The sequence below is a fragment of the Dermochelys coriacea genome, chromosome 9, assembly GCF_009764565.3.
Source record: "Dermochelys coriacea isolate rDerCor1 chromosome 9, rDerCor1.pri.v4, whole genome shotgun sequence".
NCBI classification, from domain to species: Eukaryota; Metazoa; Chordata; order Testudines; family Dermochelyidae; genus Dermochelys; species Dermochelys coriacea.
The window spans coordinates 54,661,784-54,685,951 of record NC_050076.1 but is presented as its reverse complement, the minus strand read 5'-3'; the positions used below and the strand labels follow the sequence as shown (position 1 = coordinate 54,685,951).

The 24,168-nt window shown below is 42.0% G+C and overlaps 1 protein-coding gene across 4 annotated transcripts in view; it reads right to left on the bottom strand.

The window, feature by feature from the left end:
- RYK (receptor like tyrosine kinase) overlaps positions 1 to 24,168 on the bottom strand; it is a 149,621-nt gene that overhangs the window by 85,200 nt on the left and 40,253 nt on the right. For 3 of the 4 annotated variants that reach the window (XM_043492673.1, XM_043492674.1, XM_038416806.2), the window contains exons 4-8: positions 22,757 to 22,891; positions 20,975 to 21,031; positions 15,524 to 15,668; positions 10,633 to 10,733; positions 3,206 to 3,340 (exon numbers count right to left, since the gene is read on the bottom strand). In XM_043492673.1, the coding sequence (XP_043348608.1) occupies positions 3,206 to 3,340; positions 10,633 to 10,733; positions 15,524 to 15,668; positions 20,975 to 21,031; positions 22,757 to 22,891 (573 nt within the window). The remainder of the gene's footprint in view (positions 1 to 3,205; positions 3,341 to 10,632; positions 10,734 to 15,523; positions 15,669 to 20,974; positions 21,032 to 22,756; positions 22,892 to 24,168) is intronic. The other variant, XM_038416807.2, reaches the window with a different exon arrangement.

The window sequence follows — 24,168 nt, the reverse complement described above, 5'->3', positions numbered from 1 at the left end:
AGGCACTGTGATTGTACAGTGCCTAGCACAATGTGCTACAGTAATAAGATGCAAATTTCTATACACTAACTACAGGAAAAACACATTACCTCCACAGACTCGTTCTTGTAATCCACGTAAAAAGCAGTTAGCTTTAAAGAGAGCTAACATGCTGTGATAAATGAAGGGCGAGGGGTGAGCTCCCTTTTATGGACCCCCAACCAGCCAGTTACCTATAAAATCTGTTAGTAGCTGTTCTCCACTTACTTTACCTATAAAGGGTTAAAATATCCCGTAGGTAAAAGGAAGGGAGTGGGCACCTGACCAAAAGAGCCAATGGGAGGGCTAGAATTTTTTAAAATTGGGAAAAAAAAACTTTCCCTTTGTCTGTCATTTTCTCCGGAGAGGGGAGACAGAACAGCTATGCTGTAAAAACCTGTGGGCCAGATATGAAAATTACTAGATCATACGTAGAAACTACTTATTTGAAACCCCAGATATGTAAGTAGATCAGGAAACGTCTAGGAAGACGCGATTAGGTTTATCTCTATTATATCTTTGTGTCTTGTGGACTCCTCTGTGCTAACCCCAGGTGCTTTGTTTTACTTGTAACCTTTAAGTTGAACCTCAAGAGAGCTATCTTGATGCTTAATTTTTGTAATAGTTTTTTTTTTTTTAAATCTAGCAGAAAGCCTAAGTTCCACATGTATTTCAATGTATTTCCTTTCTTTTTAATAAAATGTACCTTTATTTTATTTTATTAAGAACAGGATTGGATTTGTGTGTCTTAAGACGTTTGTGCTTATGTTGTTTGTTTAGCTGGTGGCAACAGCTGATTTCCTTTGTTTTCTTTCTCAGTTCTTCCCGGGGGGGGGGGGGGGGGGGAGAAAGGGAGGTGAAAGGGCTTGAGGGTACGCCACAGGAAGGAATTCCGAAGTGCACTTTCTTGGGGTGTCTCAGGGTTTTTTTATGCACTTGGGTGGTGGCAGCATCTACCCATCCAAGGTCAGCAAAAAGCTGTAACCTCGGGAGTTGAATACTAGCCTGTAGTGGCCAGTATTATTTTTTAGAATCCTTGTGGGCCCCCACCTTCTGCACTCAAAGTGCCAGAGTGGTGAATCAGCCCTGACACATGCAATCAATCATAAATACACAGCCTGGATTGTTTCAAAAAGCAAAGCAAGCCAGCCTTCCTCCTTCATTCCAGACTTGAAAACAGCACTGCTGAAGATACTTTAGATCTATGTTACAATTCTACAAAGACTTGAAGAATCCCACAAAAGGAAGGACATTTTATACTATGACTTTAGCATTATTCTTCCCATCTTCAGTACTGTAGCTGGTATCTACCTATCTTGTAATCATGAAATGTTGGGATGAAGGCAGTTATAACAAATTAATCTTTCATATACTCCAGTATTTAAACAAACACAACAGTGATGTACTGTGTCTCACATTACATACAATTTCATGTAGAATTTTTAGAATACATTAGAACAGTCACAATAGTAATATAAAATCCTTATTAAAATATATAGAAACTATATAGACGACATTCTTGTTTCCTGAAGTAATAATTACAATTGCTCCATGCTCTTCAGCCTGCACTCCTTGAAAACTCCAAAATTTGCAGCGCTCCAAAATTGAAGCTCTGAGCCATTAATCTAGCTTACCAGAAACTGGCATGTCTACCTACCATTAACATCTGTCCCATTTAAATTTAACCAAATTAAAAGCTTTGTTAAAACTAACTTTTGGGGACTAACAGCAGTTAGTTTTTCAGGATTCCTCAGAATCTAGTCATGTTGCAATGTAGTAACCCAGCACTGTGCTACATGTTTGGGTGTCATGACACTGTCAAAACAATGACAATTGTGCTGCTGTGTTCCAGCCAAAGCACTGCTACAATTTGAAGCTTATGACACAGTCCAAATCAAGTCAGAAAGCTTCAGGCATGCCAAATATAAACCCGAAGTGTCTCTTACGATCCAGCATAAGGCAGTATTATTTGTGCATATCCTGCCTTCAGAAGCACTTGGATCCTTTCCAAGACAAGACAAGCAACCCTATGTCTCTCTGTCATGGACATTATAAGCATACCTGGGGTGGCATGTGAGAATGCTTTCTGTTTCAATTCTTTAGAAGTCTCTCTGCATTAGAGTTAATGGCTGGAAGTAGAAAATTAAAGATTTTCCCCTACACAAAAAGGAAACAAATTAATGGTCCAAGAGCTCTTAAAAACAGCTCTTTTTTGTGGAATCAACTAGTTGAGACAGAAGAACAAAGTTCACTAAGGTTTAAAAAGTTTTGGATAAGTGTAATGAGAACACTGAAGTGGCTTTGTTCACTTCAAAAAAGGAACAGAGGCAATTAGTTTATATCTCCTCGCAAAGAGATTCAGCATAAGCTCTCACGAGGTGATTTAATAGCTCAGATCTCAGAGTTGAGTGCTCTAACTCTGGGCATGCTTTGGAGAAGACAAGAGCGTAGATCTACTGTAATTGTACAGTTTACTGAGAGAACATAAAAACAGCTATTTTTAAAATCAATTTCTTGACTTCTACATTACCAGATACAAAACTGAGGTCAACATAAATCTACAAGTGTATTTTCAAAACAAAAAATACTGAGCCAGACAAAAAAGAATCCAGTGATCTCTCCTCGTGAACTTTCACATCCACAATCTGTTTATTTTGCACTCATTACTCATATTGTGGTAGTCACTTGAGTCTTAATTTAGCATCGTCTAATTTGGCCGAGTTGAAAGGGAGACTGCTAAAATAAATTTAAAGGATGACTGAATTTTTCAGTGAAGCGCTTTCTCTACCAGTGGAAAATGAGTTATTTTGCCATCACTTTGAGTTGCAGTTAGTCAGCCCACACTTTATGGGAGAGCGTGAACAAATGCTAAGACTTATTTAAATATGATATATTATCAAGACAGACTCAAATTGAAATGCCATCTTTCACAATAATTTAGTTTGTTGAATTCAGGAGACCAGAAAATAAGAGAAAAAGCATTTTTAAAGAAGTGAATTGTTGGACAAATGATATGCGAATTTCAAGTTTCTAATCATTTCCTTACATCTTCAACTAAAGTCACATAAGGATCAGGGGTAACATCTACTGTCCATGTGTAACATTCTTGGGGAGAAAATCATGCGAAGACAAATGAATATATCACTCATGGTACCTAACAAGTGTTTAAGGAAAGTCTCGTAAATACCTTCTTGGAGTACATCTTTTAGAGTTATCCTCTCTCTGCAGATTGCTATGTCCTTCACTTTAGCTTTTGCCTCCAACAAGGTGACGCTTTTAAGATCATTCTTCTCTATCCGTAACGTAGGATAACCTGAGGAGCCAGCAGAGCCAAACAAACCAATATAAATACCCTTATAATGAGAATCCAAGCACATCACTTCCCTCAATACCACCTACAGATGGAAAGAACACAAAATTAATGCCTAGTTATAAGTAATCAAGGTTAGGTTTCAGCATAAAATGCAAGTAGCAAAACACATTGAGAAAGGCAACATGAATATAAATGCCTCTGAAGTGAGCACATGCTCAGTCAGTCATTCTATATAACTAACTCATTCAGTTTGTATTTGTTTACCTTGTTATACACTTAAACCAGTTATTGCCTTAACCAAATACACAGATTGGTGGGCAACTAAACAAATAATCATGCTCAGAACTGTGCAGTACATGGCTACAATGAAGCCAACTTCTTACTATGCATTACAACAACAATCTGAAAAGCACAGACATATCAGTGCCCTCTTCTGGACATTTGAGACTTCTAAAGAGGTGACTATATTCAGGAACGTTTTAATGATATTGTAGTAATGGAGTCCATGGATAAATGTTTAAAGGGACAACCTGAAAGTCATATTTATCCAAAAATTGTTACATGTTAACACTTAAGATTACTAAAACCAAAGTAGGTCAGAGAGAAAAAAAATAATATTTTTTTCAGTTTCCTTTGTGCATATATTTTCTGTTAAGTCATTTCTACTGCTTCCCCATCAGTAAGGGTTTCAGACAACAGGTAAAAGATCCTTAGAAATAGAAAAATGTAGACTGAACTCCATTTAGCAAGAAGTCTCACCATGGTAATGCAGATTCACAGAGTTGTTACTGTAAATCTGGTTTGATATTTATTGTCATAACAAAGCACAAAAGTAAAGCTGGCTTCATACAAACAATATGTGTACTTAGAGCAGTATCCTTTGTAAAACCTAAAGGAACCTGGATTATGTGACATCACCAGTGCAGTGCTATCATTTAATTTACATGGCATCTTTCATCCAAAGATAGCAAAACAAACGTTAAGCCTCAAACCCACCTCGTAGGAGAGTTAACTATTGCAATACGTACTCACAGGTGGCACAAAACACATTCCATCAATCAAGGGAGCCTGCTGGAGTATGGCTCTGCCTAAAGAAGATTACGAGAGCGTCTTTTTTTAGGCTCATTAATAGGTTTCCAGGGGCTCAAGATCCTGCCAAAGTAACTAAAGTGTAACTTATCTGAAACCCCACAGGGTTGTTCCTATATTTGATATGACATCACCAGCATAGCGCATAAGAAGGTGGAAGAGGACTTGGGAAAAAGGCAAATCTAAAATCTCTGTATGCTAATTTCCTTTTCTGACCTCTTGTGAGCATTCATCATAATTTTGAAATAGTTTCTTAATTAAGAGTTTCTTAATTCTATTTGTAGATCACCTTTTCAGGAGCTTTTTTGTTAGAGGAGAGTGAACTCTCAGACTTCAGAATTCATTTTGTTAGGGAAAACAAGCGTATGCTATTTTGAGGACTGTTATTTGAGATCATAGGTGCACAACTTCCTCCAGTTGGAGGCATCAGGAAATTTTATTTGAGATTAAGACTATTTCTGAAGGTGAAGGAGGTTCGCTGAAATTTCTCCCGTTATACTGTACTGGTGGCGTAAGTAACATCACAGCGAGAAGAACAAACAGTGGAAAGTTTTTGGTTATATGAGCATTTTTTAAAAATGAATGTTTTAATATTTTTACTTTAACACATTCACCCTAATCTAGGTAACAGAATAGTGAAATATGATTAAAACATCAATTTATCCCACTGCTAAACAAAACTTCTCAGCCAGTACACTGCCAAGTGTCGAGGCAAACAGCTGAGCATTGTCAAGAAAGAACAAAAAAGTGATTTGATTTACAGTTTTATTCTTTCTAAACTGGCCACTGGAGATATTCAGAGAAATATGCAGCTGGGGTTAACAGGAAGATGGAGTTAGTTCCTCCTCTCTGGCTCCACTGATAGTTGACACCCTCCCTATGAATGTGAAAGGCAGCTGCAAAGGCATATTCCTCACCTGCTAGCCCAGTCATGTCACCTCCTCTTTGGATCTCTCAAAACAGGCTCTCTCTGAAACATAACATCAAGTTCACATTCCTCATAATCAGCTTGGAAAGCCTTCACAGACCTACCCTACGTGCCTGATCTCATGCCTTAGCACATTATCTCCCTAGCCCTAGAGACCCTTTACTTCCTTTGTACTCTCAATACTCCTGATTCCATGCTTTTTCTCCCACACTGCTGCATCTCTGGAATAACATTGCTGATCCCCATTCTAGAGACAGCCAAATCAGTCAAAACTTCTGAGACAAAAAAATGTTTTTGAATAAAATAATTTTGTGAGACGTATGCGCATTGCATGCCAAATTTTGATTTTTCAGCAAAAACTGAAATTTTCAGCCTAAGTTTTTGGGTTTTCAATTTCCACCAAAAACACATTTTCTACAGGATTTTTTTATACCAGCTGTTCCCATTCAAACCACTATCCCTCCTCATTCAAGTCCCCATTTAAAACCTAACTCTGATATCTACCATACAAACAACAAATTAATTATAAACTAGTACATTACCACCATTCCTGAATTCTCCCTCATCCTCTTGTTTTTATGTGCATCTACCTTCTAGATGATGAGCTCATTGGGCAGAGACCGTCTTTAATTGTGTGTACTCTAAAGCATCAAGCACTTTGATGGCACTAAAAATTTGAGAGCGATGTTCTAGTGGACATAGACTTGAAGAACACAATCTTTGTTTTAAATATAGCATCAAACTATTAACTCAATGCTTCATAGATTATATAGAAAAAGTGAGTTAGACCAGCCATTAAGGCTGTTTCTGAAAGAAAAAAACTATATGCAATTAAGTTGATCATTTAGGAGAAAATATTAGTCATAATTATATGACTGAGTAAAAGAAGTGCAGTAGGCAGGTCTAAATTTGGATATTACAAGCCAAAGTAAAGCTATTTCTCATCTATTTATTTCAATTTAAATAAAAAAGGAAGCCTATACAAAGCTCTGGACATTACAACAAAACCCCAGCAACATCAAACTCATTTAAAAGGAACTCTGCTAGCCAGCTACCTATGAGCAAAGCACCTTTCCACAGTCTAATCATGCGCTCAGCCCTCTTCAAAAACCCTTTTAACAGATGTCTTTTACAGCCTGCCCAGAAGGTCTCCAAATGTGGGCTCTTTCTGACCAGAGGGGGAGCAAGTTCCAGAATCCTCAAGCCATGCCAGAGAATCCACTGCCAACAGACTCCCCTCTGACTGCTATGGCAGTATGACATGGGGAGAGAGGCAACTCCTCCTTACTGTTCTGGTTTTATAAATGAATTTCTTACTCAGGAATTCTGCTACCAGAGGTGAAGCTGATCAATCAGTCATCTCCATTATAAAGCTCAGTCCAATTCCTTTCCCAGATTTCTCAAATGACTTCCAACAATGGTGACAATAGATAAAACATCAAAAGAGGAAAAAAGAGATAGGAGAGGTTAAGGAGAAACGTATTGGGCTGATTTTCAATACTGGAGAAAAATAAGATGGTGGGGACATAGTCTTACTAGAAAGTTAATGGTTTAAACATGCAAAAAGCACTGATTGTGTGACAGGCTTTCACACGATCTGCTCATTTTCCTTTCACGGATGCTTCTCATGCACCCCCTCTGCATAATATCTGCTTGCTATTCTCTCATCACAAGCATCAGGTCTCCCACATCTTCCACAGCTCAGTTACCAGAGTCATCTCTGAATCTGTGTTCTGTCTTTTTTTGCATTCTTTTCTCAACCTTTCCCAATTTTCATTTAGGTATTATTTTGTTTTTGATTCTTTAAGATGTTTTCTTCCTCTCCCAAAGCCTGATCCTGCAAACATGGAAATCAGTGGCTAAACTCCCACTGACTTCAGTGGATACAGGATCAGGGCCTTTTTCACCAGCGGTTTCTCCTCCCCTAACCTGTATCTACAGCTCCCTCAGTACTTCTTGGTTTCCCCTCCTAATCCTTTGTTGCTTCCCCATATGGTGTGGAGAAGGTGAATAAGGAAGTATTGTTTACTCCTTCACATAAACACTAGAACTAGGGGTCACCCAATTAAATGAAAACAAACAAAAGGAAGGACTTCTTCACACAACACACAGTGAAACTCATTGCCAGGGGATGTTGTGAAGGCCAAAATTATAACGGGTTTCAAAAAAGAATGAGATATGTTCATGTAAGATAGGTCCATCAACAGCTATTAGCCAAGATCATCAGGGATGCAACTGCATGCTCTGGGTATCCCGAAGCCTCTGACTGCCAGAAGCTAGGACTTGATAACAGGGCACAGATCGCTCAATGACTGCCTGTTCTGTTCATTCCCTCTGAAGCACCTGGCATTGGCCACTGTCAGAAGACAGGATACTGTGCTAGATGGACTACTGATCTGACATAGCATGGCTGTTCTTGTATCTTCCCTCATATGCTTCACAACTCGACTTCCTCATCTTTACCTGCACTATGTTGGTCCAGATAAAGCAGAAGATAATTAAATGCTGAAGAATCACCACACTTGCAGAGCTTTTAAATTGATTTTCTGCTCTGCCTGGAGTAGCAACATGAGGAGAAACAGCACCCAGAAATAAGCACAGTACTTCATACTGATGTCCAAGCCTGAGCCCTAAATGAAGATGCTTGACCCTGTCTCATCCATTTCCTGCAGATCATTTTCTCCTACATACCGCTATTTGCTGTTTTCAAGGAATCCTAAAGCACTGCATAAGTAATCCTCACAAGGATTAGGCAAGACACTGGTGGATACACAGAGGCCTGGTCTACACTACAGAGTTAGACCACAGTAAGCTGCCTCGCGTGGACCTAGCTATTCAAGCGTCTACACTTAAATTTATTTCCCATGAATATAAGCATCCAGATACAGCAAAGCAGTGCCACCACTTCCCCGAGCGACGCTGAGCCATGGTCAAGGTACTGAAGTTGATGCAGCACAAGTGCAGACACTAGGTTACTTATTTTGACCCTAACAGTCCTTCAGCAGCTGTCCCACAATGCCCAACACTGACCACTCTGGTCATAATTGTGAACTCCACTGCCCAGGGGTCATGGAAACCAGAAGGCCTCCCACCCTTTTAAAGCCCTGCAAATTTCTGAAATGCCTTTTCCTGGCCATCCAGCTCAGCGAGCACACCTAGCAGCTTTCCACTTTCTCTTGCCCAGCTGGCCATGTCATCTACACATCCAGATGCACTCTGTCCTTGAACAGACAGGAGATATTGGATCTCCTGGGCCTATGGGGAGAAGAGGCTTTGAAGCCATAGGAGTAACAACATCTATAAGCAGATTACACAGGGAATGCAGAAAAAGGTGTATGAAAGGGATCAGGAGTAGTGTTGCATGAAAGCGAAGGAACAGCATCAGGCATATCAGAAGGCTGGAGGCCAACAGTCTCTTTTACAAAGAGCTGCATGCCATACTTGGCAGACACCTTACTGTCACCCCATAGACCACTGTGGATACCTCTGAGAAGCCTGAGTCACAGGCCCACAGCAAGGGTGAGGAGGATGGGGGACATGCAACTGGAGTGGAGTGGGGGGGGGGTGGCTGCGGGCAAGCGATGCCGCAAGCTAGAATCTATTTGAGACTCCACTGCAGTCCAGTCAGTTCTGGCGCCGACTAAAGTTTGTAGCATAGACATGGCCAGAGACAGCTAGAATAGATACATCTGATAAAGCAGAGGAGTAGAGAGATTCCACCCCAAACGCAAAAATATCTAATTGAAGAATAAGCAGTAAAACCACAGATTCATACTGATGTGATAATGCCTTGGACAGAATAGCAACATGTAGTTTGCCTAAACCGGCAAAATGGCATAGCAGAGCTTATCATAGAATCATAGCAATGCAGGGCTGAAAGGGACCTCAAAAAGTCATCAAGTCCAGCCCCCAGCACTGGGGCAGGACCGAGTAAACCTAGATCATCCCTGATAGGTGTTTGTCTAATCCAGTGGTTCTCAAACTGTGGGTCGAGACCCCAAAGTGGGTCGGGACCGTTTTAATGGGGTCACCAGGGCTGGTGTTAGACTTGCTGAGTCTAACACCATGAGTGGCAGGGCTCAGATTATATGCCCCCCACCTGGGACTTTGGCCCTCCTACTCAGGGCGGCAGGGCTTGGGCGGGCTCAGGCTTTGGTGTCCCCCTCCTGGGGTCGTGTAGTAATTTTTGTTTTCAGAAAGGGGTCGCAGTGCAATTAAGTTTGAGAACCCCAACCTACTCTTAAAAATCTTCATTGATGGGGATTCCACAACCTCCAGTGGACACTAATTCCAGACCTTAACTACCCTTATAGTTAGGAAAAAATTTCCTAATATCTAACCTACATCTCCCTTGCTGCAGATTAAGCCAATTACTTCTTGTCCTACTTTCAGTGTACATGGAGGACAACTGATCACTGTCCTTCTTAATAACAGCCCTTAACATATCTGAAGACTTATCAGGTTGCCCCTCAGTCTTCTTTTCTCAAGAAGAAAAATGATTAAACCTTTCCTCATAGATCAAAAATAGCATAAAGTTCAGAAAATCTGATGCTCTCCTCTGGAATCTCTGCAATTCCTCCACATCCTTCCTAAAATGTGGTGCCCAGAACTGGATACAGTACTGCAGCTGAGGCCTCATCAGTACCCTGTAGAGCACTCCCATTTCCTACACACAACACTCCTGTTAATACACTCCAAAATGATTTTAGCCCTTTTTACAGCTGCATCACATTGTTGACTCATTCAATCTGGGATCCACTATAACCCCTTGCTCCTTTTCCGCAGTACTACCACCACCCCATTCAGCAGTACAATTAGTCCCCATTTTGTAGTGTGCATTTGATTTTCCCTTCCTAAGTGAAGTACTTTGCACATCTTTATTTACTTCATCTTGTTGATTTCAGATCAATTCTCTAACTTATCAAGGCTGTTTTGAATTCTAATCCTGTCCTTCAAAGCGCTTGCAACCCCTCCCAGCTTGGTGTCATCTGCAAATTTTGTAAGCATACTCTCCAGTCCATTATCCAAGTCTTTAATGAAAATATTGAATAGTACTGGACCCAGTACTGACCCGTGCTTGTGGCCAGCCGAAATTCTTCTTTGAGGTAAATTGGTATCAGAGGCCTAGGAAGCACAGACTAAACAGATGCCAAGCCCAGATCTTGTTCATGCTCCTCCCTCTTGGTCAATACGAATGTCATCAATAGGGCACATCTAATCATTGGGACACTAGGCCAGCCCAGAGTCACCTGTTGTACATTTTTGTAATTAGATTAATACTTACTGGTTACCGGAGTGGCATTGTTAGGGGTGTCAGCTCTCAGGTACTGTGTCGTCTGTGTAGAGGGCTGGGATAAACCTTGTGAGCTGCTGCTGTCACTAATGCTGTTTTAAATAAAAAAAATTGACAAAACATCAAACTTGCTTCTGTAACATAAAATTCTTAAGATCCTGTCAGAGAAATTCCAGCATATCAAAACTAAATTTAGATGATTATCAATAGTACTGACACTAAGGAAAGCAGGGTGATTTTCCATAATACATTGTTTGATTCTCCACAATCCTATCACCACTTTCCTTTAACAGTTAATGCTTTTCATTAATTGATTTGCATACTGATCTTTTTTCTATTAAGTTTTCTCAATCCTTGTTGAAATGTTAAGATAGGTGTACAGATAAGACATGACAGACAAAAAGCATTACTTATCTCCAGGAAGTTTCATATACCTTCCTTATTTTATTGATATTAGTCTTCTATTGTGGTTGAACAACATTCATGAAATAGACCCACAGCACCAGTCTGAGCCAAGCATACAGCCGAGAGGTACAGTTCATGCTTCCATACACACATATGCACCTTGGTTCGGACCTGTAAAGATGGTTATATACCTGCTTGGTAACTTTTGTTCTTCCAGGTGTTTTGCACATATCCATTCCATTTTAGGTGTGTGCACAACAGTGCACCAAAGACAGAGAACTTTTTCCAAAGCAGTACTTGTATCGGGTACTCTGCACGCTCATGTTGCTAGCTAGGATATAAAGGGGCAGAGTTGCCCTGATCCCCCAGTTCCTTCAAACCGAAAGTCAACATCAGTTGTGACTCCAATGAAGAGGGGAAGGAGGCTGGGTCATGGAATGGACATCTCAAACAGTTACCAAACAGGTATGTAAGAGTTTTTAATTCCTCAAGTGCTTGCACATGTCCATTCCTCTTTAGGTAACTCACTAGAAATTCTAGATGGAAGAGGGTAACAGTCTACCTAAACAAAGGCTGCAGTACCACTCTCCTAAATCTACCTTTGTTGAGACCTTGGAAAGAGCATGAGTGGTGAAGATATTAGCCAATGACCAGATCTCAGCCTGCCAAATGTCACTGATGGGAATGTGACTTAAGAAAAGAAGCTGATACCGTGTTGTGCTCTTGTAGAGTGTGCTCAACTCTTTGAAGTACTGGAATATTAGTAATATAGCACAGACAAATACCGGAGGAGATCCAAGAAGAAATCTTCTGCAAAGTGACAGGTTGCCCTTTCTTCCTTTCAGAGGAGATAAACTGGAGACATTCTAAACTCTTTAATCATGTTCAGGTAAAAGGCTAGCATACTACCAACATACACAGTCTGAAGGTTTTCCTTATCTTTGAGAGTGAGGTTTCAGAAAAAATATTGGTGAGTATACATTCAGAGATTAAAATCCAATACCACTTTGGTAAGAAATTTGAGGCCTATTTTTATTTAAAATAACTTGCTTCATATTCAGGCCACTAAAGTTTCAAGTTCTGCTACCCGCCTGGCGAAAGTGATAGCTATCAGGAATGCTACCTTCAGAAAGGGATAAGAAAAGGGATGTGTAGCCATAGATTCAAAAGGCGGCCCCATTAAAACCGAAAGAACCAAATTGAGATCCAAGGATTGTGCCGGATCCTTAACAGGTGGGAAAAGCCTGTCAAAATCTTTCAATAACTTAACACTCAAAGGACTGGGGGGGAAAACAGATGTTTCCTTCTATAGGAGGATGGAATGAAGAGATAACTGCCAGATGAACTCTCAGAACTGACAGACGGTCCTTTCTTTTAGGTGAAGCAGGTAAGCCAGTTAAGTGAATGGGAGCACATGAAGGGGAGAGATCTTTCTGCTGGGATCACCCTGAAAAATCTCTTCTTATTCTTGAGACATGTATTCTAGTGGAAGGTTTCCTGCTATTTAAATGAACATTTTGAACTCCAAGTCAACAGACTGCTTCCAGGGGAGTTAATCACTGGGCATCCAAGACACCAGCATACGCCAAAAGGGCCAGGATGCAGAGTGCTGCAAACCTATTACCAACACTTGAGGGAACATTATAGGATACCAAACTGAAAGGCTCAACAGATCCAAGAATCAATACTGATGGGGCCAGGCTGGTGCTATCAAAATTGGATGGGCATGATCCTGTCTGAGCTTGCTCAAAACTCTTGCAGTCATTAGGATATGGGGGGGTGGAGAATGATTAGAAATTTCCCCTTCCAGGATAGTACGAAGGAGTCTGACACAGACTCTAGGCTGTGACCTGCCCTCAAACAGAAATAGTGTCACTTCCTATTCTGCCAGGTGGTGAATAGATCCATTTCTGTTATTCCCCAAATCTGAAAAATAGACTTTGCTATGTCAGGTACAAGGACCCATTCAGGATCTCTGCTAACAATCTACCGAGATTACTGGACAGTTTTAAGACCTGGGAAGGTGAGATGCTTTGAACATAATCTCCTTCCTGATGCACAAAGGCCAGAGGTTCATTGCCTCTTGGCAAAGGTGGCTTTGACCCGGCACTTCCCTGCTTATTTAGGTAGGATATCACAGCATTGTTGTCTGAGCACTTGCACCAAACAACCTTTGATGTGGGGAAGAAACACTTGACAAACCAAACAGATAGCTCAAAGCTCCCAAATACTGATATCGAGGGAGAGATCCTGATCTGACCAGATACTCTGAGCCTGGAAGTCCCCTAAATGAGCTCCCCAACGGAGAAGTTAAGCATGTATCACAAGGGTCATGGAACATAGGGTTGGGGCAAAGGTGGTCTCTGAGCACTGCGTAAGCCTCAGGTATTGTCAGTTACGAGATCTTAGGGGTGTACCACAAACGAAGTTGATGTAGAAGGTACCAGCAATGGAGTCTGTCTTGATGGCATCGAAAGTGGTGCAAGAGTCAACAGATATATTGCTAGATGATGAATATGGGACTTATGTCATACACGACCCTCTCCTAAACACTTTAAACAACTAGAATAAGGGTCATTGACTGGCATGGATTTTTAACAGCCAGAACAGCACTTAAATTCCACAGACTCAGGCATGCCCTGCTACCGAGTTTAAATCTCAGAGATGTAAGAAACTAAACAGGTTACTAAAACACATAACTCTAGCCATCAGTATAAACTACTATGTACATAATGGAAATAACTTTCTCTAAGAAAATAAAGGGAAAGCGTGACAAGCTCGCACATGCTTTGACTACCAATCACAGGCAGTGAGAAGGAACTGAGGAGGGTTGGGGCAGTCTCACCCCTCTGTATCACGTACAGATGGTGCAGGTGCTGCTCCCACAAGTTACCTCTATGGAAAAAAGTTGTGGCTTCAGTGCTCTGGCACACACACAGAAAGTGGAATGAACATATGCAAATACTTGAAGAATGCTAGTATATCAGCCACTGGGATTCTCTTATGAGACTGCCAAACTGGCTTTCAAAAGTTAATATCTACAGTGGTAAACTATTACAGAGATCATACCCAGGTTAGACCTGGTGTTTGCTCAGCTCACCAGCCTTCAATCCCCTCTATCCTCATCACCACCACCACCACCAAGGTTAGTTAACCCCCTACCAAGACTTTAAAAAAACTAAAGAAAAAGTGGACATTTACAGACCACCATATTGTTCACTGTTATAACAGTTCCCCTGAGTCTGTACTTGTCTTATTTATTTAGAGTGTAAGATCTTTCACAAAGGAACTTGCAGGTTGTACAGAGCCTCGCACAAAGGGACTGTGATCTCAGCTGGGGTCCCAAGGCCATAGTATAATACCAGTGACGCACCAAATAACTGATCACAATGAAGACAATTTTTCAACATCCAAGTTCTCTCAAAACTAGGAAAAAGCAACTATTTTCAGTGTACCCAGATATACTAAAGCCTCTTTCTTCAGCCGTGACAGCCTGAGTAGCTCTGAATTTTTGGCTCCCTAAAGCTCCTATCCCATTGCCCCTAGTCAACTGTATTGCACAAGAGGATCTGGGATTTTGAACCATGTCCGCAACTGCTGCCTCTGACAGGGCTTTATGTTTAACCATCACACAGTTTAAGCCTGAAAATGAAATAGTAGGTGCAAAACCATCTTAAAGAGTTCACGTTGAGGCTCAGTCCCTTCCTTGTCCTTTTCTACCTGTTAAGGAAAAGAGACATAAGGAGTTCTTAAGAGATAAACTTCATTGTGGCCAGGAAGTTTAAGTATTCCAACGAGGCCTGAAGCCAGGACAGAACAAATGATTTGAATATAATCGTAAGTATTAAAAGTCTCTCCTACCTCAATTACTGGCTGTTTCAAGATAGTGGTGGCAGCGTATGGTTCTTTTCTTTACCAATCTCCTATACCACGTTTCATGCCCTGGAGATTCCCAGATTCTGACTAGCACTCTAACAAATGGGTGCACTACCATTGCTGTTGAACAAGGCTGCCACTTTATGTAGCTGGGCCCAGCATTTCTGTTTTGACCATTTGGAGAAAAAACTGACAGCTTCAAATTAAACAAGTCTGAAGAGAAGTGCCAAAGCATGATCAGCTTTTGCAAAAAACACAAGCCAGAGAGGAGCTGCCACTGGATTCTGACTAACTGGAGGATACCCAAACTGCCAGCATTCCAGGTTATTGCCTTTTACTTATCCAGTGCTATGGACTGTTGCTGCTGCCACCTTAGCTAGCTGCCATCAAGGAACCCAGTTATGCAGATCAGAGGTCAGAAGACAAAATTGTCTAAGTACAAGAAAGGAAGGAAAGTATTATGACAAGCAAACAGTGACAATTAGTTTCTCAGTTTTTAAAAGTGATTCTCGGTGTACGTGTCTTTTTTTTTGCACATAACACACAGACACCTTCACAAATGTCAAATAATTTTATATGAAAAGAAGATTGTGTACTTTACCTGTCATCCAACTCTATTCTTTTCATACTATGAAGATGCAAGACAGCTAATATTATAGCCACCAGGAATATAACAGCACAGCAAACCCCTACGCTGATATAAAACACACGGGTAGAAGTGGTAGGAGCAGCATTTACAGGATCAACTGAAATGGAAGGGTAAAACAGGTCATTGAAATGTACTTTTCTCCAAAAAAGAGAGAAATTACATTTATCAATTTCAAATGAGTTCATATATGATTGTGCAAGGAATGTGTTTGTGTTTTTAATTCAGTCTAATACTAGCACTTGTTTTACACCAGTCTAAAAGAACAGGACCAAAGAAAGGCAGCCCTGATGTGTCTCAGTGTTTAAGCTTTCCATTAAGCAAAGACTTAAAGACTGTTTTCCCAGTAGGGGTCAGTACAGGACAGAGTAGGCAGACTCAGGAAAAGATCACAACATTCTAACATGAAAAATCTCCCAGAACCCTACTGCATTAAGCCAAGTCCAAGACAGGGGGCTTGTCTACACTGACAAGTTTTGTCACCCAAAACTGCCTTTTGGCGACAAAACAATGATAGCGTACACACTGAAATTGGACTTTTGTTGGAAAAAAAATGGACAGTTTTGGCGACAAAACACTTCCACCCCTGCAAGAGACTTTTGTTTTTTCCACTTCGTCGACGAACAGCCAGTGCAGACACCATGCCTTCCCTCCCCGATTTATTGGCCTCCAGAAAGTGTCCCACAATTCCCGTACTGCCGCTCTGGTCAGCCGTTTGAACTCCGCTGCCCTGCAGCCAACCCACCCCTCCCCCTTGCAAGCCCTAGGAATTTTAAATCTCATTTCCTGCTTGCTGGCTTTCCACGTGAGCATGGCTGGCTATTGCATCGAACGCGCTCCCGCTTGGAGCGCCGCTGAGCTGTTGGATCTGATCAGTATATGGGGAGAGGAGTCTGTTCAGTAGCAGCTGCGATTGATCCGTAGGAATCGGGACACATAATAGGCAAATTTCTTGAGGCTTGTGCGAAAAAGGCTGTGATCGGGACACAGCAATGCAGAGCGAAGATAAAGGAGATGAGGCAGGCGTACCATAAGGAGCGGGAGGCAAACCATCATTCCAGTGGTGCACCTAAGACCTGCCGCTTCTATAAGGAGCTGAATGCTATCCTCAGTGGTGACACCACCTCCATTGCCGATAGCCCCGGGGATACTTTGGAGGCAGCAGAAAGAGGGGGTAACCTGGAGGCTGACATTCTGAATGAAGACGTGGAGCTAGAAGAGTATGTGAAGCTCCCAGCGGGGTCGCCTGGTGGGGCAGACAGCCAGAAACTTTTCTCCACTCCAGAAGTGCTCTACAGGGAGCAGGAAGCAGATGAGACGCTGGGTAAGTTGCTATGGCTTGTGTAGGGAATCGAAAAGTGGGAGGTAGGTAGTGTTTTATGTGAGCTGGACATTGCCCTGGGTAGCTAATCTGCATGGCCAAGCAGGGTGTCGATGGACATTGAGACCTGCAGGGAATCCCCCAGAGAGGAGTTCTGGAAAGTTTCCAAGAGGTACTTGTTAATCCTCTGCCGCAGATTCCAAGGGATTACAGCCTTGTTAGTTCCCCCATTGTAGGAAACCGTACCATGCCATTTTGCAATCACTGAAGCTGGGACCAAAGTGGCACATAGCTGATCTGCATATAGACTGGGGTGAAAACCGCAAGCATGCAGTAGTTGTGCCCTGGTTTCCCTGCTTACCCGCAGCAGTGATGTCAGCCAGCAGGTTGGCTGCCTGTGAAAAAGTGTGTGATAATTTGAGAACGAGTTCTCTGCAAACGGTGTTCGTTTTGTTCGTACCCACAACCACCTCCCCCCCCAACACTCACCATGATTGAGGTGCTTGCGGAGCTCTGTGCCTGCCTAGTGAAAGTGATTGCTACTAGCTGCAAAAGGCCCTTGTCACTGAAATGTTTCAATCATTTGCTAGAATGTAACAATCCCTCTTCTGTGCATTGTCCACAGCAGCCAAGACCTTGAGGAATACACCACACACCCCTGCTGACCGGCTTTGGCACATAAGGAAGAAACCGAGACACAGCAAAGAAGACATGTTCTGCGAGGTGCTGCAGCGTGATGAGAGAGAGACCAGGGAACACAAAAGTGCTGGGAAGCCGGAAGTCAGGACAGAAAAGAGAATGCAGCATTTGCTAGGCAAGCGACTGAGCGGGTGATAAAAGTGATGGACAATCAAACGGGGATGCTCAAGTCTTTGATACAGCTGCAGACTGAGCAAATCCATGGTCAACCTCCACTGCAGCACCTGCACAATTCTTTGCCAACCCCACTCCCCTCTATGACCAGACATTCCTTTTCACTTCACAGCCCTCCTGAGTTTCCCCATCACTCCACCCCCTCTCATAGCTTGGACAATGATAGCTGGAGCTACACACAGTTGTGAGGTTTTACCCTTTTTAACAATAAATAAAAGGCTAAGGTATTTAATGGTACGGCGTTTTTATTCTGTGTCCTACAAAAGCATATAGCAGTCAATTCATCCTTGGGAACAGGCTTCTAAAGCATTTTGTTGCATAGATCTTGGGCCACAAAATTGTTCATGGATGCACCAGGGAAGCAACTCCAAAGCAGACATTTGTTAGTGCCCCTCATTGTCAAAGTAGTTCCTCAAAGCCCCTCTGACGTTAATAGCAGCCCTCTGGGTTCCTCTGACAGCCTAGCATCTGGCTGTTCAAACTGTGCAGCCAAGCGCTCTGCCTTTGTGCTCCAAACCTGAGCAAACATTTCACCCTCAGATTCACACAGATTATGCAAAGTGCAGCATGCAGCTATGACCACAGGAATATTTTCCTCAGTAAGGTCTAGCCTGCCACTGAGACACCTCCAGTGAGCTTTCAAACGGCCAAAAGCACATTCGACTACCATGCGGCACCTGCTCAGCCTGTTAAAATGCTCCTCGTTGCTATCCGGCGGCCCTGTGTAAGCGTTTCATGAGATAGGGCTGCAAGGGGTAAACTGGGTCTCCCAGGATTACTACTGGCATTTCCACTTTCCCCACTGTGATCTTGTGGTCTGGAAAGAAAGTCCCCACCTGAAGCTTTCTGTACAGGCCACTGTTCCTGAAGATGCGTGCATCATGCACCTTTCCAGACCTGCCTGCATTGATGTCCATGAAACAACTCTGGTGATCCACAAGTGCCTGCAACACCATGGAGAAGTATCCCTTCCTACTGTTGTATTCTGAGGCAAGATGGTCTGGTGCTAAAATTGGAATGTGTATGCCATCCATCACCCTGCCAGCGTTAGGGAAACCCATCTCTGCAAAGCCATCCACTATTTCATGCACATTTCCCAGAGTCACTGTCCTCCGCAGCAGGATGAGATTTATTGCTCTGCACACTTGGAGTAATAGCCCCAACAGTGGACTTCCCCACTCCAAATTGATTTGCAACTGACCAGTAGCAGTCTGGAAAGGGCAGCTCTCATTCTGGTGTCCTTGCGCCATAGGTCAAGGGCCAGCTCAGCACATAGCTCCAGGAAGGTTATTTTATGCATCCTAAAGTTCTGTACCCACTAGTCTTCATCCTACACCTGCATGACAATGCAATCTCACCAATCGGTGCTTGTTTTCCTAGCCCAAAAGCGACAGTCTACCGTATGCAGCTGCTCTGTGAATGCCAAAAGCACTGATAAGTTGCTGCTGTCCATATCACACTCGGGTGCCTGTCAGTCATCCTCTGTCAGTAATTTTGCGAGTCACTCTGCTGCCATGTGCAATGTCCTCCCGACAGTTAACAGTGCATAGGAGAGAAGTGCAGGATCCATCCTCTCTCATTGCAGATGCTGGTGGCTACTACAAAGACTGATAGTTGGAAAAACGGCGCAAAAGGAAAGCCAGAAACCATTGGAGGGCTGGGACACAAAGCGATGCAAGACTGGACATTTTGAATGTCCCAGGATTTGCCGCGCTCCATTTCCTCCTTCCCACAACATCTAGCGACAGATGGTGTCACCAGGCACTGTGGGATACATACCCTCAGCGCATTGCTCATGCTGTCGACAATGGTGCCCCAAATGTGGACACGATCTGTCGACGGAGGGAGCAAATGCAGACTCACTTTGGCGACTTTGCTTTTGTTGATTTTTTCCTGTCGACATTAGTTTCATCGACAAAACCTGCCAGTGTAGACAAGCCCATGGACCAGCAACCCAATCAGTGCTATCATATACTCCCCATGGACATCCTGGTGCTCTCCAAGCTACATGCAAAGGGAGAAGTGGGCCTCCAAACCGCTGGTCTTGGGAGGCTGCTTACTGTAAACTAACAATCCCTTCCCCACAAAAAATGCTATCGCTACCAAAGTATACATGGGGGAACTGGGAGAGCTGCAACCAAACCAGCCGCCTGCTTCTGACCCTCTGCACTCATTCTTGAAGACTTAGGTAGAAACTGCACTAGAGAAGTGGAATTGTAAAGAGGCATAACTTTGCAGCAAGGAGAAATCCAATTCAGCCATGGCGAATCACACTCAAGACCTCATATTTGAAGGAAGTATGGAGTTAGTGCACAGAAATTGTGCACCTTCCCCCGTCCCCCAGCCCTGAACTGACCTGCAACTTAAAGGCTCCCTAGCCTGTAGCTCAAGGGTATCTTACTCTCTGCCTTTAACAAGCCTAATGGGTGAGATCCCTGTGCCTTTCCTACTCCTTGTTTAATGCAGCAGCACTTGCAGATGATTAAACCTGCCTTTTCAACCAACCAACCTCAACTGCACTGATTCCTGGAGACCAGCACAAATTAGCAACCACTGGGCTGCCTGTCATGCCTGCCCTCTACAGTGCTAAGAAGCTGCCATGTGTGTGCACCAAAAGAAGGCAAGACCTACTCCTATTTTAGGAAGAAGGCCCTACCCACCCCCATGATTTGTTAACACTCATATAAGGCAAAAAAAGTGCAAGGAATAAATAAGTAAAAAATTAGCATCACAGGAAACTGAATAAAGCTGCCCATTGAGTTCCACAAGAATTTTTACAAAATGCTTATGTTTTGGGTACCACAACAGGTGCTAGCACGCTGTGGTTGGCATTTACAACTTGGGACATGGTTAGGGAGATAATAAGGGCCGAAGCCACTTCACACTGCACATTTACATCAGCAAGTTAAATGGCACACACAAGAGATTCTAAATCTAAAGGTCAGAAACAGATTGGCTTTGATAGCTCAAAACCTCTAGAGTCATGTATCAGGCAAAAGTTATGATTACCCCAGAACAACACCTTCTCACCCTCATTACATATTGCTGACTGAACAGAAGAATGGAGTTAAGAAAACTGCAAAAAGCCTGTCTCTAAAATCTGAATTTCATGAAAGTTACTGTTTTCACATCATTCCCTTCATAAAGAAGATATATCACAAGGTTCCGGTTAAGTTACGCCAAGAGGAATAAGTGCCCTCAGTATTACTTACAAATAGCTTTGCTGCTGTTTTTGTCAGATGCTGGAGTTTTTACTTCTTGTTCAAATTCTAAAATCGACAAGAGAAAAATGTTAAGTTCTAGTACACATTTTGTATTGTAATTCTTTTACACTGAATCACCTGGTCCATTTCTATAAAAAAGTGTTTACCTAACTCAGCAGACTGAATTAAAACCTATTGTTAATGTTAATTTCAGATTTTCACTATAACCATGTTTTGTCATGCTCCTAACTCAAAAATTATACTTCCCAACTGAATTTGCCATGTCTGGTCTCAGCTGAGTCTCCCAATTCAGTACTTAACTACTATGGGTAGGAAAAATGACAATGGACAACCTTTGTCCACAAGTTCTCAAAGTGTAAGGATTACTGTTACATAAATGGCTATTTTTCAAACTATCCTAAGTCATCAAAACCTATTTTCGCCAGAAAAGCATTTTTCAGTAAGAACTACTTTCCTGAAAAATATCAGCTCTCTCTCTCTTTGCACTAATTTTATTGTACGAGAAGTGGCTTAACTAATTTTTGCTCACATTTTCTAAAAACTTCCATTTGGAAATTCATAACTAAATGGAAGTGAAGTCAGTCTGCCCTCAGGGTAGATGGTGACTGAGACACCCCCCCCCCACCAAATGCTATCATGAGACTGAAGAATTACGAGGAGCAAGCGAACCAAAATAATGACCATCTTTGCTAAGAGCAGTCTATTGAGAATAGGAGATTAAAGAAAAACATTCTTTACAGTACTCCAAAGCCTACCCTCTTTCAAAATTGCTGCAGACTCAAGAAAAAGAAGTCTTCATTTATGAAAAGTGGCCAAAAAAAAAAAAAAAAAAGGAAAGCATTAATCCGCACCAAAAAAAAATATTCAAATGTAGCTTTGTTCTCCAAGTTTCAGTGTTTTAACTTTATGGGGAGTTTGAAAAGTCTGCATCTTTTTTTTTTTTTTTTTAAACTGAGATCATAAAGGACAAGAAAGATTGAGGGTGCCAACTTTAAGTGACCCATTTTAAGATCATTTTAACTTACTTCATAAGATTTACTTTTAAATTCTCAGAAAAGCCTTTCTATATTTAAAAATGCTGTAATTTTGGGGAGACTATTTTTTCCAGACATAAGTGGTCGTATCCCTGCTTTAAATGCAAAACTTAGTCATAACTATGAAACTGTAGTCACTATCTCCATAATACAGTAATTCCCAAACTTGTTCCGCAGCTTGTGCAAGGAAAGCCCCTGGCAGACCAGGCCGGGATGTTTACCTGCCGTATCCGCAGGGGCCGCGGTTCGCTGTTCCAGGCCAATGGGAGCTGCTGGAAGCAGCGGCCAGTACATCCCTCGGTCCATGCCGCTTCCAGCAGCTCCCATTGGCCTGGAGCAGCGAAGCGCGGCCACTGGGAGCCACGATCGGCCGAACCTGCGGACCCAGCAGGTAAACAACCCGGCCCAGCCCACCAGAGGCTTTCCCTGCACAAGTGGCAGAACAAGTTTGGGAACCACTGCCATGATACAAAGCCAGTTATTCAACTAAAGCCCATCAACTGCCCTGCCTTCCCAATTCTGTGTAAATTTAGATCATCCTCCTTCACCCAAATTTCCCTTATTTCTCTGGAAGGCAAGAGATCTTACCCATCCCCCCTCTATTCTCAAATTCCTGGGAAACATTTTATTCCATTCTGAGAGATTCTTATTCCATACTCTTCATCATAATCTCTCCCCCCTTTTTCCTCTCATTTAACACTAAAAGTTGCTGAATCTTGGAAGCTTGATGTCTTACTTTTGTAGCACATTTTCCTTCGTTTGAAATTTAAGACTGTGATATTTTTTGAGGAATTTATTGTCAAGTTGAGCTGCATTAATATTGTAACCTCAGAGTCTAGTCTGCCCGTGCAGGAGAGTTCAACACGAAACACTACAAATAGAAAATGAGAGAGTCAGACATTTGTTTACAATACATTTCAACCATTTTTTAATACAATCTTCAAGTGATGCAGGATTCTGTTGCCTTTTTTTAAAATCAAGCATTTTCTTAGAATTTCACTTTGCTGTTCAAACTGGGTAATTTCTGGGAACGCTTATGGCATTTTAGGTAGTAGCTGTCAAATACATTTAAAACAACTGAAATTGAAGTTTGCAGATCTCAAAAACCCAACAGTATCTGTGGGTAAACAATGGTTAGTCACTCACTCTGCATTGCAGTTACCAAATATTAATGAATCACATGCAAAGGCTCAGTGTGGTCCAAGGATAGCGAGGAACACACACACAACTGCTTAGAATCATAGAATATCAGGGTTGGAAGGGACCTCAGGAGGTCATCTACTCAAAGCAGGATCAATTCCCAATTTTTGCCCCAGATTCCTAAATGGCCAGCTCAAGGATTGAACTCACAACCCTGGGCTTAGCAGGCCAATGCTCAAACCACTGAGCTATCCCTCCTCCCCTTAATTTCCTCTTATTTTTTAAAACCATCAAGGTGACCTTTTTGACAGCACCCAAACTGGTCTGAGCAAATTTGTCTGGGAATCTAGTTTAAACTAACATGACTAGGTTTGTTTTCAAGGCTATGTACCGGCATCGCTGATATCAGCGCAACTGCAGAAATAATAGGCTTGACTCTACTGCTTACCTGTACAAAAAGGATAAAAAGATACAAAATGCAAAACAGCAGCATTTTACATCCATTGCACACAGGTACAAGCAACTCCAAAGGATACATGACAGTGCAGAATTAAGCCCAGTAACTGTTACTTTGCTTCTGCAGCAGCAGATGAGTGCGTTTATGAAAATCCCACACAATGCAGTTTTATTTCTAAAACATGTTCCAGAGAAGAATATATACCAAATAGTTGTTTTTATCTGATTTTTTACAACGCATCAATGTCCTTAACATGTTAAACTTATTTCTACTACTTTTCCTTTAAAAAGGCAATCATTATCTATAAACTAGAGAAGTGGGATTAAAATCTGCACAACTGTTGGCCAAACTGGAATAAGAACCTTCTATATATTCTTGGAATGCGATGCTTCCCTTCTCAGGAAAATTTGTATTCTTTTTCCCCAAAAAGGGGGGAAAGGGGAGATTTATTCTTGAGCACATCAACTTATAATTGCCTTCTAAAAAGGAGCCATCATCATTCACTCTGAATACTTATGCATATGCTAGACCTGTGAAGAACAATCACTGAG